The sequence below is a fragment of the Archocentrus centrarchus genome, chromosome 24, assembly GCF_007364275.1.
Source record: "Archocentrus centrarchus isolate MPI-CPG fArcCen1 chromosome 24, fArcCen1, whole genome shotgun sequence".
NCBI lineage: Eukaryota > Metazoa > Chordata > Actinopteri > Cichliformes > Cichlidae > Archocentrus > Archocentrus centrarchus.
Window position 1 is genome coordinate 14234931 of NC_044369.1, and position 19218 is coordinate 14254148.

Consider the following 19218-nt stretch of genomic DNA (forward strand, 5'->3'; position numbering starts at 1 on the left):
TATTACAATCGACAGTTTTTCAAGTGAACACAAGAGGGGGCTGTTTGCTCAAGATATTTTTTTTTTTTTTGTTTTTGTTTTTAACTCTTGACATCTTGATATCTGGTTCCATGAGACTGTGCTCTGTTTGCACAGGACATCCTGCTTTTGAAGGGAGAGGGGGAGGTCAAGCTGAATATGGCAATGGGAAAAGGTGAGCTCGCCCTGCGCAGCTATGGCGCCACCGGGCAGGAAGTGGTCCGCTCTCAGTTGCAGGAATTGGAGGATGCATGGGCTACACTACTTGTGACTGCCATGAGTTGCCACAGGTACATCTACTCATCTTTAACAATCACCTACAATATACTCTTATTCCCATATATCTAGATTCCCCACTGGGTACAAATGATAATCTTATTATTAAAGAAGCATTCCTGCCTTTAACTAATTTTTCATACAATTATACAATACAAGTATGCAGACAATAATGTTTTTGGGTGGCACATTAGTGCCTGTTTAGCACTGTCACCCAACAGTGAGAAGTTTCCTGGTTTGAATCCTGGCCTTTCTTTGTGGAGTTTGCATTTTCTCCCTGTGCATGGATGGGATTCCTCCGAGTACTCGTTCCAGAGAGCAAAAATATGCATATTAGAATGCATCCATGGATGTGATGTGGATAAAGTGCTTAAAGTTCAAAAAGCACTGTATGAATGTGTGGTTAAGATCATCCTGGCACCCAGGTGGCTTAGTGCTTAAAGCGACCACATACATATGCCACGTTGTGGTGCGGGTGGCACAGGTTTGAATCCTGGCCTCTTGCCAGCGTGCTCGCATGTCTTCAACTGTAGCTTTCCCTAATTTCCTGTCTCTCCTCTATTGCAAATAAAGCCGCTGTGGCCAAAAAATTTTTAAAAAGATAAGGTTTGAAGTCTAAAGCACTTTGAGTGGTCAGTAAAACTAGAAAAGCACTATATAAATGCCATTTCCATTTCTCTGGCACTGAAACATTTGCCTGTGGACAATGAAGAGGGCATTTTTCGATTTGGCAAAAAAAAAAATCCTCTCTTAGGAACACGTTATTTTCATCACCGTAGACTGATGTGTCAGTGCTGTTAATTACCATTAGGTTAAATAAATAATGAGAAGTATTTCTCTCATTTTCTAACTGTGACTGATGTGTTTTAGCATGTCCTCTTGGGTGTGTTTGTGTGAATGCGTCCGTGCGTGCGTGCATGTGTGCGTGACGGCATGCACGTACATCAGTTTGTGTGTGTGTGTGTGTGTCTAATTGACCAATTATGGCCCCACCTAGAAAAAAAATTGATCCCATTAGGGACTAAATGGTGGATAGCAAACAGTGGGTCACACATGGGGTGTATTTGTGTTGAAAGGGGAGACGGATAACAGGAGGCGAGGTGAATTAGAGGTGTGTGTGAGTATGTGGATATTGGCGTTATTTGCACGGGCAGGGGTAACAGATGGCAAGGAAAATTATGGGTGTGTGTCTGTGTCCTTGTGTGTTTTGAACCTCCTGATAAAAGGGGATAGAGGCTTTAAACCAGTACTGCTGCCATTTTACGTTTCTTGCCCCTCTCATTGGTCTGCAATATGCTATACAATACACTGAAAATGTACAGGAGAGTAAAAAGGCTTAAAAAGGTGTGATTTTTATGTGCCAAGATATCAGTTAAGCAGTCTGTGCATACATTTATATAAAAACTCCATGTATTTTCTTACACTACATGTGAAAGTCTAGGATTAAAGAGAGATCTGCTGTTTTGTCTCAAGTCGATTAGAGTGGACTGTGTCCCAGTGGGGAGGATACCTTGAGAGTGCTGCCCAGCTGCGGTGCTGGATGGAGGTTGTGGAGCGGGAGGTGTGTGCCCCTCTTACTCCTCAGCCGGGACCCAGAGAAAAAGCCTCCCAGCTGGAGAGACTTCGTGCTCTGCTGGCTGACCTTGAAGACCACCAGATGGCACTGTCCACTCTGGAGGAAAAAGCCAGAGAACTCTTCAAAAAGACTGGTGACGCCAGCTTTAACCATGGTGCTCGCACCCAGCTGCAGGTGCAGTTTGACAACCTCACGGCTTTGGTGGAGGTACAAAGAATGTCACTTTATTCATGAATTTATAACCTGAATGACCTTGAACCTCTTTCAGCTTGATCAGTGCATTCGGTAATATGACACACATTGTCTGTGTTTATTCTGTAGGAGAGAGTACGTCTGGCACAGGCGGTGGTGTTGGAGCACCAGGAGTACCTGGAGGCAGTTAGAGAGCTCACTGATTGGCTGATGACTGCAGGGGAGGAGCTACAGCACTGGTCTGATACATCAGGAGACTCCGCCTCCATCAAAAAGAAACTGACAGAAGTGAGGGTAAGGAAGACAGAAATTTGTTGGCCACCTTAAGGTTTTTCCATAAAAAAATCATAGAGGTTTGCAGGTTATTTTGTCCCATATTCATGAAGTGATATGGCCCTAGAGAAGACACAAATACATGGATGCTGATGACATTATCAACTAAACAATCCAACATTTATTTGAACATAATCTGTTGGAATTTAAATATGTCACGCTGTGGTAACAGCGCATAGTAGAATGGAGCTTTGTTCCACTCATATAATCTTCATCAGCAAATATGTTTGCTTAGTCATCTCTTATTTGTAATAAGGGTTACCTCTCTAAACATAATACAGATGTAATAATTCAGCTCATATTAATGGTGCAGTATCAGTGACTCTTGTTTTGAAGTGATGCTTAACTAATTTAAGACCACTTTGTCTTCAACTGTTCTGCATGCTTCAATATGTGTGTGTGTGTGTTTTTCTTCAATCCACACCCAGTTTTTGTGAAGATAACTGATTGCTGAATTATCTGAACCCATCTTATGAATATATTCTCACTATGAAGGAGAGCAAATTATGTGGAGAATTGGAATTGCTTCTCAGCTTGTTCCCATATCAGAGCCAAAATATTTCGGTCTCTCCTGATGCTTTACTGCCAGTGCGATATAATAGCCGCATGTAAAAGGAAAAAGAAAGGAGCAATGGATTTAATGCCCAAATCTTTCCCTGTTCAATAATTTTATGATTACAGGAGAGAGAAAATATGTGAGTAAAAATTGATTTGCATTTAAATTTTACACATGGGCACTAATTATCGCATTATAAATGTGTGTTGGCACAGTTATGCTGTGTGAGCCATTACAGTAGAAGAGGAGCTTTAATGTCTTGTGTGCACAATCTAGTTTTCATTTTTTATTTAGTGTCAAGGTTGCTCTTCGTATCTGTCTACTCCCTTTTTAATCCTTCTATCAGCTCAGTGCTATCACATCACACTCAAGTGTTTTTCACATCATCTGCCTGTCTTCCCTTAGAGAGGAATGGAGGTGAAGAGGGGAGGAGAGGAGAGGGAGAAAAAAAAATCCCTAACAGAGAGATAATACTGATATGGAAATTAAAAACACGGGAAATCATAACAACTGCTGCACAGACTGAATCAAAGAAGTACAGATAAACATGGAAGGTGATGAAGCAGGGGACATCGGATGAAAACACTATACGGCAGCTTTAAATAGACACCAGCACAGCCAGAGATTGCAGTTTCCTTAGCCACAGTTTCCGTAGCAACTTTGCCTCTTACCTACCTACCCTCTTTATCTCTCCAGGAGCGTGTGGAGTGTCGACTCCTGGAGGGCCGAGACCGCCTCAGCCGGGTACGTCGCAGCGCGGCGTCCACAGCGGAGCACACGGCGGCGGGAGGCTGCGAGGCCATGGATCGACAGCTGGGGGCGCTGTCCCACGCTCTGGAGCAATGGGAGGGGGCCGCTCTGAGGGCCCGGGATAGCCTAGAGGGGGCCCTGTCCGCTGCTGCGGCCTCGGAAGAGGAATACGATCGTCTCACCGCCCAACTGGAGGAAGAGTTAAAAATGTTTGATGGACGTCTGAGGGGGTGGAGCCAGGAGCTTATCAAAGCTGAAGGGCAGAGTAACGGCGAGGAAGCAGTGGAGGGATGGCAGCTGGCTAAGGTACTAAAGAATTTAAATAAACATAATGACAACAGAAGGCCTGAATTAGTCACTGTTCGTTTTCTCACAATGGTGCATTAAAAAACAAAACAAAACAGTATTAATAATAAAAACTCACTGGGGTGGGTGAAAGCTGACAGCGGCTATGCTGCCGTCCTATGATTAGCATTGTTTAATAGAAAGTACTCACAGACACGTGCACATAGACACACACACGCATACATCCTCTGCAATTAGCTATGCTTTCTCTGTCAGTAATTATCCATTCTATTTGTAAATCCTAAAAACAGATTAGTTTGTAAATCAGCTTTACTGGAATGATGAACGAGTGACAGCTACAATCCCATCACTTTCCCTGGTTTTCTGCTCATTCTGTCTTCCCTGCTGTCCCCTCTACCCCTCCCTGCTTAGTTTTTTTTTAAACCATTATTTTCCACTATCTCTCCCTCCCAAACATTCCCTCATTGTTTCTCCTGTCTTTACTCCGACTCGGTTGAACTGAAGTGTGCTGAGATGTCCTTCTTGGCTGCAGGGGTTGTTTCTTAGATGCTTGTGCTCCTCACCTCCCCTGCTGCTCTGTTTCTAACCTCCACAGGATGTTTACAGTGACAATTTCTCTGTATTGTCAAGGCCACGCCAACATGTTCAACCTCATACTCCTCCCCGGGATTCTTCGGCCATGCCTTTCTCCAGTTTTCTTCAATTTGGGACTGTCAAAGAACAGAGGAGGAGTTTTTTTTTCCCCCTCCTCCGCTCCCTGCTCTCCTCCTTCTCCAGCCTGTTTCCTGTGTCCGGCCTTGTTTTTGTTACGCGCTTGTTTATATGTGTTTCAACCAATTCTGCATCTGTGAGGGCTGTCAGCTGAATTCCACTGGGAGAGAGCGTGAGAGAGTCATCTGGAGGAAAAATGTGTGAGCGGGAATAAGTGGAAGGAGTGGGAGGAGGAAGAGAGAAAGAGGAGAGAGAGAGGAGGGGAGAGAAAGAAGTAGAACCGTAGGAGGAGGGAGGAAAGGAGAAGAGGGAGACGGGAGCAGCGAGTCCACATGAGCAGGCAGGGAGGGTTGTTTAATCGTCATACGTCAGGCAGAGAGTGAGTGAGAGTCACACAGAGAGAGAGAGAGCGCTTGTACATATTTCATGGGACAGGATTTCATGACTGTGTGAGTGCAGAATGTGAGGCACGCTGAGGCGAGCTGGAGACCGTTATCCACAGCTCCTTCCTGCCACACTCCGCCAGGAACAGAAATGCTTTTGTACAGGCAACACTGTGAGTATGTGTTTGAGCGTGTGTGTGTGTGTCTGCGTTTGAATGTGAGAAGAGCGAAAACGACTGAGCCAGGGTGTGAATAGGAATGCGAGCGCACTTATTGAAGGGTGTCATGCAGATCCGTTGGGTGCTTGTGTTTCCTTGTCACACACACACACACTGAGCCGGTGTCTGATTTGTGTTGTTTAGGATATACTGGAGGGCTTGCAGAGCGCCGAGCCAATGGCGGATAAGTTGAAAGGCCAACTGAATGACCTGGTGCGGTACTCCAGAGACCTCGGTTCACAGTCAGACCGGGTCACTGCGCTAATCAAACAACACAACAGGTGAGAAGAACCTTTCTGCTGCAGTGGGTGTGGGAGAATTGTTTGTGGATGTAAAATGAAATACTCACTGATTAATTAGTTGATTTATGATGCAGTATTGCTCAACTTTTTGGCACAGGTACAGCAGAGCAGTCTGTAGCATCCACATGATGATATGAACAAGTAAATGTGCTTTTCAAATCGTGCTGATTGTTGATGCTTTGCTCTGTTAATTAGTCGTTCGTTTGAAGGCTACTTTTTTCAAATGTTGATGAAAATGGTCCCAACTTAAGCTTCCCTACTTTAAAGCTAACAAAGTTATCCAATCAAACGCACAACAAAAGGGAAATTCTAAGACTCATTGGAAATGGAAATGAAGTAAATGATTTTCTTAAATGTTATTACACAGTTCATAGAGAAAATGTGGTTTAATACAGTATGAAAATATGAATTGGATCAGAGATTCAAACAGTGGATACCAAATGGAATAGCAGCACTGTGTACAGTAATAAAAGATGAGTTATGAGTTTTCAGAAGATGAAACAAAAATTTTACATTATGCAACCAGGAATATTTTAGATATTTACAACTAAGGAATTTTTATGAGCGGGAAGGAAAGCTCAGATTAGAACCATAGTAGGAGTCTGCAATTCAAAGAAATATAGAGTAATATCTACACTTTCCTAACAGCTAATGGAGAGGAAAGGAAATACACTTTATGTTAAACAGAAGTGGGAAAAAGAACCAGGTGTGAATATTTCTGAACATTAATGGTTGCATGTATGGAGAACACAACAATATACTCCATCATCACGTAGTTGGAGAGAACACTGTTGGAAAATTAGAAGTAAATTTCTCTCTGTATCACAGCCATGTTGGAGACAGTGTGGAGCAGTAAATGTAAACCATTCTCATGCCTTTCAAAAGATATTTGTTTAAAATCTTAATAGCAGCCTGTAAAAAAAATCAGCCCCACCAACAGAAGACGAATGGCTGAAAATAGTGAGTGAAATATTTATTATGGCGCAAGATAAGACTTCGTGAGGAACTGTGTTGAGAAAAATGGAAGAAATGGATTGTTTTTATGTGTCAGTGTAAGGACTGAAATGTCGATGTCACAGGAACAAACTGTAGAGACAAAGCAGTCTAGATTGTTCATGTTGCTGGTTTGTTTAGTTTCCCTTCTTTCTTTTGTGTATACCTGAAATTGAATAGTAATAAACATAAAGTGTCAAAGTTATAGGAAAAACAAATAACCAAAGTGTAGTCAAAATATGTTGAGGAAAACTAAATAAAAATGTATTTCATTTATATAATTCTAATATACTAAGATCAATGAGTGTAACCAAAGGCCACTCTAAGCTTTGGACCTGCAACAGTAAAGGCACACTCTCCTTGACTCACTAGCTTTGATCATGGAGCAGTTAAAAGCAGTTGTTTGGAGGATCTAAACCTGCAGCTTGGGTAGGGGACATGGAAGTTCTGAAAATCAATACTGTTGCTGAACGGTGGCCAGTGCAGGGATTTTAGTACTTGTGTAACGCTATTTCATTATCTGGTACCTGTTAGGAGTCTCGCTGCAACAGCTGCAGATGAGCTGAGGGCTGGTATAATGAAGTGTCAAAAATCCATCCTTGAGGAGAGTAAATGGGTTGTAACACTCTTTATATGGCTGAGAGAAAGGATGCACTTAACTGTGTCCCTCAGTTAAAGGTAATCTTTCACCACTAAGACAATCTGCCGAGTCTGCAGACAAAACTTTTTGTTCTACCTGTTAATAAAAAGCTGAATTGTCCTGAGATGATAGTTGATGGTTTTAGATTGCATTTTGGGAAATACAGTCCATCTTTTGGTCTCCACACTGATGTTAATCTGCATGTAGAGGTCAGTCATTACATACACAGCAATATCAAATCATCTGTTAAGATTCTTGTTGAGATTCATCTCTGAAGCATCACAAAAAATCAAGCCTTTACTGTCATCCAATAACTTGGAGCTGTTACATGAGATACAAAAACTAGCTGGTGTTTGCACATGATCCCTAATTGTGTTTTCCCTTCGCTGGCTTCCAGTGAAATTCAGGATACATTTAAAAATTTTAGTCATTACATATGAAGTCCTGTATGGACAGATTCCTGCATACATAGCAGACCTGCTGAGACCTTATTCCAGCAGTCAGCCTCTGATCATCTGATCAAGGTCTTTTGACGGAGGCAAAGACCTTTTGAGGTTGTAGCTCCTGAAATTGGGAACAGCCTTCCTCAGATCATCAGTTGTTTGTTTTAAACAACTGCTAAAAACAAATTTTTATAGGTTAGCTTTTCCTTAACCTTCTGCCCATGATTTTTGGCTATAATTCACATCTAATGTGCAATGGCAACATGCATGAGCACACGGATGACTGTGTGCTGGTATGTCCTGTATGTACATTTTTCTATCTTTTATCCAAGCAGTAAAGCACTTTGTAACTGTGTGTTTTAAAAAGTGTTATACAAGTTATATTATTATGTGACCACAGCATGCTCAAACCTGATAAGTCAGTAAACCTGAGACTTTAAGGTTATAGAGGTTTACAAACCAGAATGCTTCCCTTGCCTAAAGAGTCTGCATTTTCATTTGCAGTTATCTGTTTATAGACAATTGAACCGCATTAATCAGATTTAGATTGAATTGCCAAGTCAAAGGTGACATAGAGATTTCTGCAATGGGCATGAAATGTTGATTTCAGTGGTCCTGAATGGCTAGCCAAAATAATCACATCTGTCTTGCTGTCATTTAGCCAAAGACAGTTTTTTGCTATCTAGGGTTTCACATCATAGAGGCAGTTAAGGATGGCTCTAATAGAGACAGGATCCTCCAGATTTAAGAGGAGGTATATTTAGGTGACATTGGATAAACAGTGAAATGATGCATTGTATTTGCAAAAGGCAAAGTCTAAAGAGAACACGTACGATGCAAAAAGGGCTCTAAAACTGAATCCTGAGATACTCCATAATTGATTGGGGCAGTAGAGAGAGAGAAGCCCAATATTTGCTAAAAAAAGGTTCATTAATCATTAGTCAGCAACCTGCTGTGATTAATACTGCTGATCAACTGAGTTATTTACATTTCTTTAAAGTTATAAATAGTTTGCTCTGATGCAGCGTGTAACATACTATGGGAATAAGTTAATTGCTGTTATCATCAAAACTGTACAAGTATGCAGTTCTGCAGGCATGTAAAATATTTGTAATATAGCAAATTATATAACAAATGTGTTATTATCATGACAAGTTTAAACCAGCACCTGATTATTAGATGGGTGAGAGTTGTCTAAATTCCACCTAACAATCCTAAAAACTGTTCTATATCACAGTAACAACAGCAGGAAAGGAAAGTTCTCCTTCTCTGGTTTAAGTTCTTCCTGCTCTGGTTTATAAGCTTAACTTGTATGTGTGTGTGTAGATATGGATGGGTTGGTGTGTGTGCTTGTGGCCATCACACTGAGGCCCGACAACCGTGTCAGCCAGGTGAAGGTGAAAGGTGACAGAGAGCAACAGACCCACCAGTTGCTAAGCGATATTTAACCGTCTTCCCTCACTTCCATTTGTTCACTGTGTTTGTGTTCTTCTTCGGTTTAATTTTATGCAACAATGAGTGTAATTTTTAGGGAAATTAAAACATTTGGAAGGTCTTTTCCTTCACACTGATACTCGCTTTAGTCTCTTTACTGGGCTCTAATTGCCTGCTTTAAACCCTCAAGTGAGCTCATGTTCATTGAGCACCACTTGTTTGTGAACACACCGTGCAATGCCTTTTCAAATGAACAACAGTGCATACAAAAGAGCATGCACGCACACAGCCATACATATTCAGTGCGTGTAAACTTCTATCGTAGCATAAATTATCTACTTTCTTTGCTGCTGCTCTGTGACTAACATTTATTGGCAGACAATCTAAGTGAGGTCAGCTTTTTGGAAATGCTTTGGCAGCTAATTGGCTTTGACTGTTGATTGGCAAAAACACCACCTTTCCTTATTCACTTGGCTGTTTAGTCTGTAATAGACTTGGCCTGTGCACTCTTTGCACCTGTCCTGCATTAAAGCGCTGCAGAAAGAAGAGTGAACAGACAGAATGAAAAAAAGGAGTCAGAGGAGAGGAGGAAAAATCAGTAACTCCCCCTGGCTCCTCTTTATACTGCATGCCAGATTTTGTCTGTCACAGCAGAAAAAGTGCTTCTACTACACCCGTGCTATCCCCGCTGCTTTACCCTTTCATGCCCTAGTCATGCCAGTAAAACTCAAGAGTATTTGTATGCATATAGTATCTGTGCCTGAATTAAAGTGTGTGTTTTAGTGTACTGAGGCGCTACACGAGAATGGAGTGTGTGTTTTTTGTCATGTTTTTCATACCTCACTTTGGACAGTAACTCTTACTTAAACAGCCGCGCACCTTGTTTCCCTGCTGTCATCCACTTCTTCCCCCCCCCTCCTTTAACCTTCACCCACTCCCCACCATGTGTGAAATCCAGTCATTCTTTTCTTTTGTTGCCCTACATCATCTTTATCCAGTCTGAATGAGATTATATGCATACTTGAGGTTTATGTTGCATTTTCAGATTTTTTTTCTTTAACACACATTTGAAAGAAATTAATTCTACTGTTTGCACGTATAACTTATCCATATATTAATTTACGCAGCCCGGCATCCCAGAAAGCTGCATTCATATTGTTCGTACCACATCTCACAATTTTTGGTGATGTAAATTTACTACCAGGGAGAAGTGGGCAGTAGTGTGTGCAAGAGTGTAGCGGTAAAGGAGGTGGATTGCCGTGTAACACATGATGCTGGAGATCTGAATCTGAAATTAGCTGATAAACAAATAAATATTTGCCATTTTAGACTTTTAAAATAGCCTAATAGCGGGATTCTGGCTTTTTCCCCAGTGATCCTATAATCAACATTGTGTCTGATTATAGAACGACACTACTAATTTATTGGCTTCAAAATCTGACTCAAAACACCATCCACAAATTAAAAAAAAAAAATTAGCTCATCACCCGTCATTTTGTAGCTGACAGCTGGTCTCCCACCCCCTCATATGCCAATCAACAACATCCTTCACTCCCATCAGGCTGGTACTTTTGCTACTGGCGCTTTTGTATTCTCAGTGAAACACACAAAGTGCTTTTTACTACAAGCCTCATTTACCCATATAGTGCTTTATTTTATGCCTTTAAGTGCTTTCTAACTATTATGCACACACTCACACTCCAGTGGATGTATTGGGAGAAATTTGGGCTTCAGTATCTTGCCCAAGGACACTTCAGCACGTTGACTGTAGAAGCTAGGGCTCAAAACACGAACTTTAGTAGATGATCCGCTCTACCTCCTGAGACACCCTGAATCGATAATCGCGCATCTCAAAGTTGTGAGTTGTCCCTCGGTACTGCAGCACTGCTTGTCTCATCATGTGTGTACATCCCTTTCAACAAGTGACTTTATTGTGCTTCAATTACCTTGTTTTTTTTTTTTTAACCAAGCCTTATTGTTATGCATTTATATTGCTGCCATACCCTGTGGTTAATATATTTATAACAGAAAAAATTCCTTTGGATAAAAAAGTACATCCCACTAAAATCCAAATATAAAAGTCTACCTTTGAAATGCTGTCGAGCGTCATTGTAACCACTTCCTCACATATCTCCTCCATCTCATCTCTTTCATATAGCATCACGCTGTCATGCCTCGGTCCCTCCATCTTGTCACCCCTGTGAACTCTTGCCCAATCATATGTTAACTCTCAACCACCCCCCCGCCCACACGGTGCCCCTTACCACCATCCCCCACTCTCCCTCTTTGCCCCAGCGCTCATTCCTTCCACTTCACCCACTTTGCCATTTCTCCACCTGCCCATTTCTCATTCCTGGCTCATCCTCCATGACGTGAGTACAGTCTGGACAGTATCTGAGCATCAGCACGTGTCTTCTTTGTTTTGATAGACACATGGGCAGTAAACACTTCCTCCATTTATAGCTTTGTTCTTTCTTTGTTCATTTCCCGTGGGAGATTTCAACCTGTGAACAACGCGTTAAATGAGGCCTTCTTCTTCTTACCTGCAGTCTCAGTCTTCGTGCATCCAGGGAATGTCAAAATAAGGAGCGCTTGTTGGAGCAGAGGTTTCGTGCAGCCCTTAGAGACTTCCAGCAGTGGCTGGTCAATGCCAAAATCAGCACTGCCAAATGCTTTGATGTGCCACAAACTGTCACAGAGGCCTCCTCCGCTTTGCAGAGGATTCAGGTAAGAGAAATATTTTGTAAACCCGTATTTACAGCTGGCAGGTTTGAAATTCTTACTGTGTTTTTTTAATATTGGTGACATATAACTGTAGTAAAATTGAAGTGCATCATCTCCTTTGCACAGGAGTTTTCCCAGAATAGTCTTACCTGATGCAGAAAAGCAAATACACAGATTTAATCACATTTTTGTTATATTATTCCAGGGCAGACTGTGGACAGGCATATAAAGCAGTTTATTTGGATGGAAATGTGACTAAATATTACTGTAGTCAAGTCTTTTGAGAAATAATGTTTTCAATAACTTGTTTTGTGCTCATTCACACTGATGTCTCAGAGCTGCCACCCAGCGCGGCCGCAAGATGTTTTTTCTACAGGCAGATTGTTTCTTTGAGTATCCATTGATAGTTGAAGTAGGGAGTGTAATTTATTCACTTACATAAACCAGTCTTTTTCTGCTTCTCAGGGTGATGGTATTCAAAAGCTTATTGTCATGAAAGTCATCTATCTGTTCCTTGAGAAGCTGCAACCTTGCATCAGTTTGAGTCCACTTAAATCCACTCCTGCTAATTACAGATCAGTTCTCACTTTTATTTTCTTTCCATGGTGGCAGGCTAAGCAAAGATATGCTACTACAAAGAAAGATGTACTAGTTAAACAATCAATTCACTTTCATTGGAGATTTGCTCAAAGGGATGCATGTTGTGAACATGCCCACTGTTGAGTGTCTGCTGGTGGGCTTGTTGGAGTGATAGGACCTGCAGTAGGCTGGATAAGCTGGAAATGGGCTCATAGCCAAAAGGGATAAGAGAAAGCTCCGCAGCGGGGTCTCTCTGCCTTTCTCTTCAAAATATCTGTGTCTCTCTTTCTGAGAAGTCTCTGAGATTCTGGCAGGTCTGGCAGCCTCTTCAGAGCACTGCGGGGCTTTGGCTAATAGTCAGCTGCTTGTCTGTGAAGGTGGACATCCCCAGATCTCTGCACTGTGTTACTATCAAGAAATGTGCTATTATTTCTGAGCTCTTGTTCTTAGACAATATTTTGGAGATGTTAGATGATTGGTGAAGCAGTGAATCAACAGTTAGATAGCCAGAGCGAGAGAGCCAGAGCAAAGCAACATGGGGTTATTTGACAAGATAGTTTGCCAGAAATCCTCTGCAGGATTTAGAAAAGTCCAGTCCTTCAGAAGTTTCTAGGGCTTTTTATTTTTGAGGATGAGAGGGATTTTCATACTTTCAGACTATTTGGTGGTGGAGGGGGAGAGAGGCAATCATGTTTTATTTATTATTGACTTGGTGAGGAATGTGGAACAATGTTTCCACATGGCTGACCTCCAGGAGGGCCAGCGTGGGAGGGGAGGGGGCATCCATTGTGTCATGCTTAATTGGTGGTATACAGTTACACTGGCAGGGTGAGAAACATAGTAAGTGTGGAAAAAAAAGAGCGAGTGAGTAAATGAATGTAGAACAGAAACAGAGAGAGCGAGAGATGGTGAAAGACACAGACTTCCTTTGCTCGTGTGTGCCTTTTACTGTACTGAATGTGTGTGTGTTTTGAGGAGGCTGAAGCTAAAGTGTGTGTAAGTGATGTGCTGACTGCACAGATGGTGGAGTCGTCCCTGCTGCGCTACTGTCATCGGCTCAGCTCAAAGGGAGGGGTGTCTGCGTGTGTATTGCTGCATATGCGTGTTTGTCTTAATATGTGTGTGTACATTGCCAGTGGGTGTGTATGCAGACGCTTTGTTAAAAAAAAAAAAAAGCTGACACATTTCAAGCTCACTGACTTCCTTATCTGTGATTGCGTCCCTGGGTCAGACCCCTTTTTCATATTGATTTAGAATTAGTAATGACTTCCTCTACTGTAATTAGTGCTTTTCACAATGTAAGGTCAGATTCTGGACCCTGAGAGAAAATTTGTTGACAGTATAGAGAATAGCTTTGTTACCCATCAGGCACATCAGCAGAAACAAAAGGCAAAAAAGAATTTGGGATTGTCATTCAGTCCATTTTTCCCTCCTTTCACAACCCTTCTCCCTTTGTGTGTGTGCTTCTGTTAAATAGTCACTGCTCCTTTGTCTTTGTCTGTGTACTGTATCCCCTTAGGAGTTCCTGAGTGACAGAGAGAATGGCCAGGCCAGGCTTAGTACAGTAGGAGCCAGTGGAGAGCTGCTGATGGCTGTAGTGTCCAAGGACAGGGTGGAGGGAATCAAGGCCAAGGTGGCAAATGCGAGAGAAGACTGGAAGAGCCTGATGAATAACCTGCAAATGAGAGAAGATGCACTCAAGGTTGGTGCATTGTAGTTTATTTTGTTTGAAGGCTTTTTTTTCTCCATGCTTAGCATATGAGTAAATAAATGTCAGCTGTGTGATTTGAATGCAGTTCAATGTGGATTAGATATGCAAGAAAACAGAATTGATTAATAATTTCTTTTTTTTTTCATTAGAATGCTTATTTTCTGTAATATTTGGTACAGTTTGTTGCAAATTCAGCACCTCTCTAGTTGTATTTAAGAAGTTGCTTCACATTTGCAGAACCTGCAGTCCCAGATGACAGAGTTGAGGCCAGTGCCGAACCCCTACAGGACTGGCTGAACAGCACAGAGGTCAGAGTTCAGGAGAGCAGTGCTCGCCTGCATGACCTTCCAGCCAAGAAACAGGAGCTCAGCAAACTACAGGTACTGTGAAGCCCAACGTCCTGCTTATGATTCTGCCCAGTTTGAACATCTGGCTTCTCTTACAGTGACATTACCTCTGCAATTACTGTAGTTGATGAAGGGTCAGTCTGTTAGTCCACTCCTGTAGAAGTACATCAGGACATTTTAATCAATACTGTAGGGTCCATTTACTGTTAAATTGCATTACGTTAGTGAAGCTGCACCTTTTACATTTCCCTTCTCAGCTGCTCTCACTGATGTTTTCTAATTTCCTCTCTTCACTCAAATACCTGTCATTATAAAACAAACATACACCGCAAATTGAATATTAAGTAGATTTTCCAAGGATACTAAATAGTCAGCCCGCCATCAGATATGGATCCTAAAGTTACAATTTCAATTCAGTGGGGAGAAGAGAAGGACCTAATTACAATTGTTGAGCACCACTGGATCAAAATAGAGCTGCGTCTTGACACAATAGTCAGAAGAAAAGTCCAGAAATCTAATTAATTCTCCTTCTGTCAAAGCTGAAGCACTGCGTGGCTAAAAGGCCTTTTTCAGGATGCGATAACAGCCTCTGCCATGTCTGGCAGAGACAAAAAAGGAAGACAGGCATGAAGCGTTAAAAGATAAAACTGACAAAGAGGGGGAAAAAAAATATCAAACCCATCTCAAAGCTCTGCTCTTATCATTGTTGCTATTTTTATATTTATTCTGTCGCCCGCTGTAGTACTTCTCGTCATTTGCCTTTTGTCTGGCTGTGCAAGCAATTACATTCTTCTTCCCACAGCACCTGAAGTACAATACAATTCATGTAGACTTCAGTCTCTGAACCTGTGTTGGGAAGATCCTCTTTACCTTTAACATGCATACACCCCGCCTTTGGACTATGTTATCAGCTGTGTCTCCCGTGCCTCTTCTGTGCTGTGTGTCTAACTGAATAACAGCATTTATATGTAAAAGTGAACATCGAGAGAAATACTGCTGATGCTTGTGTTCCTCTGTTTACCCACGTATTTTGACGTGCTCTTGTTCCTCTGAGTGTACTTGTGACATGTTAAACCCTGTATCCCTCCTCTGTGCTTCTCGCACTCCTGTCTCCGCTGTCATGAAACATGTTGTGTTTTCTGTTGTTCATTTTCACCTCTAATGGTGCTCACGCACAACCGTTCTTCCCAACCATCATTCTTTTACCCCGCGCTCACCAACAATCCTATGCTCCATCTCTGTTTTTTCCACCATTCTCCTGCTTCACACTGGCTTAGTGTGTGCTGGAAGAGATGGCCTGTCGGGAGGTAGAGCTGGGCGGGCTCAGGGAAAGAGCTCATCGACTCTGGGAGGGACAAGCAGCTGGAAAGGGCTTCGTCCACAGGGTGTCTCAGCTGTCAGCACAGTTCCTAGCACTCAGCAACTTAACCAAGGTAACACCGCTCAGACCCTGTAACCTTGTTCCCCGCCTTTCTTCCCTTTATACTCTGCTTCTGTCGCAGAATGCTGCTGCATGCTGAAATGTGCCTTGCTTAGTCCATGTACTGTTGGTAACACTGAAGAGCTGTCTGTCCAGCCATGATGTTTGGTGTTTTGTTGTGTGATCTGCCATGTCATGGACTGTTGCCCAGTTGCACATTAGTAAAGTCTCTAAGGGAAGCCTTGGTATCCAGAGTAATTTACCTGAGCTCCATAATCTCTCTTACCTTCAAAATGCCCCTGTAGTTGCAGCCTCATCAGTATAAAAAGGCCAAGACTGTGCAGCGTACCTTTATCCACTAAAGCACTTCTGAAATGTCACAGCTGAAATGTGTCACTGCTTGAGAAGCTGACCTTTGTGGAGCTCTCATTAGAGTGGTCACACTCGTATGATTAATTTGATACATCACAGAACAAAATATTACACTGACCGCAGAGCACCATTCTCTTACCTCAGGACAAATGAAAGTACCCCAGCGATGATAAATGGGATTTATTTACTTGCTGGCCAGCCAGTGAAGTGCTATTTTTAGGTCCTCTTCCCTACCAGATGTGGAGACAGGAATGAAACATTTCAAATTGCCACCAGTTACTAAAGCTTTTATTTTCTCCACTTTGCAGTTGCACAGATGTTGCAGATGTATGAATGACAACTGAAAACACAATACATGTTCTTCTTGGGCTGTAAGGTGTGGGTGGGAAAGTCTCTAGAGATGTCTGTCTGAAAAAGCAAGACTGTAATTTCAAACACAAACAGAACAATATGAAGAAACTGTTGTTGTTCCGTGGAAACGAGTGTAATTTTAAACTCAATGGTAAGGAAAGACTTGAAGAGTATATTCACAGTACTGTACTCTGATATCGAACAGGACAAGGCATCAGGATTGAGCGCATTGTAGGAGAACACCGCCTTTTCTCTGAAGGACTTAAAGAGCTCCAGGACTGGGTGTGTGAGGCTCAGAGGGTCCTCAACACCTGCATCTCCACCACTACTGACAAGGGCGTGTTGGAGGACCGGATGTTACAACTTGAAAGTAAGGAAGGATAAGATGGATGGGTTTTCCTAAAAGAATTACAAAAAGTCTATTCATGCAATGTTTTCTTAGTAGTACAGTATGTAATGCTGAGAATTTAGAGATTTAAGGACCGAGTCACACAGGCCTAGAGACTGATTGGCATCCTGTCAACCACTGGCCACTAGGGAAAAAAATGAGTATTCCCCAGCTGTTTGGCATGGGTTACTGCAGGTTGCTTGCTGTTGCTAAACAAAAGCTATACGATGCTGCACTGAAAACCTTCTTGTGATTGCTTTGGTTGGTAATAGACTGCTGCATTCTCTTGTAATTTGCACGGAAAATGCCGACTTATCTCCCAACACTCGCCAACTACTGGCTAAGTGGTTGTGACAAGTGCGACGCAAACCAGAAATTGAGACCATTTGCCTTCAAAGGAAAAGTTGTGACTTTCAAAACATCTTGATTTCAGCGGTAAGGCACAACTTTTACTTCCCAACATTCCCAGTTTGCGTCATGCTTTTTCAAGTTTCGCTGCAGCTCGGTCGTTAGTTAGCAAGTGTTTGCTGACAGTTCGACGTCTTACAGGCAAACTACAGGCGACTACGGCAATCTGCTAGTAACCAAATCAATCACAAGGAGGTTTTCGGTGCCGCACCCTCTTTGCAGGCAATTTCAGCTCAACTAAAACAGTTGAGGAATAGACATTTTCCTCTCGTGTTGCTAGGCATTTGCCAACCGGTCTCTAGGCTTGTGTGACTCAGGCCTAAGGAAACTAAATACTGTATCTGGGACATTATACTTAAAATTTTTCAGAAGTAATGATTACACAAGCTGTTCACATTAATAGTTTTACAAACCGTGCCGCTACAGATTTCTGACTGAAGGGATAGCTCATCAGCTTTATCTTGACATAGGCAAGGATCAAGGATTCTATGTTTACTTCTGTGGATATGTTGCATCTATTTAATGCTTTAGAATGCAACACGAAGATATGTATTTATTCTTTTAGAGAACTATTTTCTTCTCTTTGTTCACCCCTGTCTGTAGGCCTTACTGGCTGCCCGTCAGGAGAGGGAGATCCAACTTAAAATGCTCCTAACGCGTGGAGAAGCAGTCCAGAGGAACACTTCAGCTGAGGGGGTCCCAGTGATTCGTAAACAGATCCAAGACCTCAAAGACTCATGGGACTCATTGCTGTCTGCCTCAATCCAGTGTAAAAGGTGAGCATGGGCCAATTAATCTGTCAGCCTTTGATAAATGGGACCGGGAGCTGCCTAGTTTCACTTGATGGATTTCAGCTGGTTGAAAGGTTAAACGGATTATTAGATTTAACTGTTCAGATTCTTGTTTGTTCCCTTTGTGTTCACTTTGCTTAATTTATTGTCACAGTCAGCTGGAAGGCGCTCTGTCACAGTGGACCAGCTATCAGGAGGACGTGGGTCAGTTTGTGCAGTGGATGGATCGGGTTGAAGAGACGCTTAGCTGCTCAGACAGACAGTACTCTGAGATGAGAGACAAGACTGCTAACCTGGGAAAGACCAAGGTATCACATGTCACTGTAGACTGTCTAAACATATCTTCTGCATTAAAATGAGCCTGCCTGTAATTTATAGACAGGTTTTTATCTTCTTCCAGAAAAAATGTAATATCAATTGTTTAGCGACTTATCTACTTTAGATTCATGCAACAGCATACATTATACCTCAGAACATCCCATTTGCAGTGATGCCTGCATTCTCCTTTCTTTCCAGCTTCTCTATGAGGAAGTACTGAGCCACAGCAGTCCTCTGGAGACCATCGCCACAAAGGGTTCCAATATGGCTGAACACTACACAACACAGCAGGAGGTGCAGCAGCTGCAGTGTAGATACAACGCCCTCAAAGAAAGGCTAAGGTGCTTACCCAGAACACACGGCTTCATTTTTTCATCTGCAGGCATTTGAATAATAAATGAATATTTTGAGTGTATTTCTCTAAAAGTGCGCTTCATGTTTTTTTTTTTCAAAAATCTGAATTATGTTCCCAAAAAAATATTGGAGGGTGTAAACTGTATGTTGAAAATTTTAATAACTTGCCTAATAATTATTTTAAAGTCATTACACGCATTTCTTTTTGAGCTTCAAAGATTTAAAATGTGTAACCACAAAACATTTTAACTAATAGGCATTACTTTAATCTTTTGCCAGCAAAGTTTGTCAAAATGCAACTCTTAATTTCACAATATTTGAATG

At 42.0% G+C, this 19218-nt stretch overlaps 1 protein-coding gene across 1 annotated transcript in view; it reads left to right on the forward strand.

Moving 5' to 3' along the window:
* The window catches only part of syne1a (spectrin repeat containing, nuclear envelope 1a), a 137007-nt gene that overhangs the window by 56347 nt on the left and 61442 nt on the right, over nucleotides 1–19218 (forward strand). The window contains 16 exon segments of the mRNA XM_030721981.1: nucleotides 136–308; nucleotides 1768–2077; nucleotides 2192–2356; nucleotides 3648–4007; nucleotides 5464–5600; nucleotides 11681–11858; nucleotides 13954–14136; nucleotides 14383–14404; nucleotides 14407–14525; nucleotides 15770–15925; nucleotides 16841–16847; nucleotides 16850–17004; nucleotides 18035–18207; nucleotides 18377–18530; nucleotides 18739–18881; nucleotides 19174–19177. Of these exon segments, the coding sequence (XP_030577841.1) occupies nucleotides 136–308; nucleotides 1768–2077; nucleotides 2192–2356; nucleotides 3648–4007; nucleotides 5464–5600; nucleotides 11681–11858; nucleotides 13954–14136; nucleotides 14383–14404; nucleotides 14407–14525; nucleotides 15770–15925; nucleotides 16841–16847; nucleotides 16850–17004; nucleotides 18035–18207; nucleotides 18377–18530; nucleotides 18739–18881; nucleotides 19174–19177 (2439 nt within the window).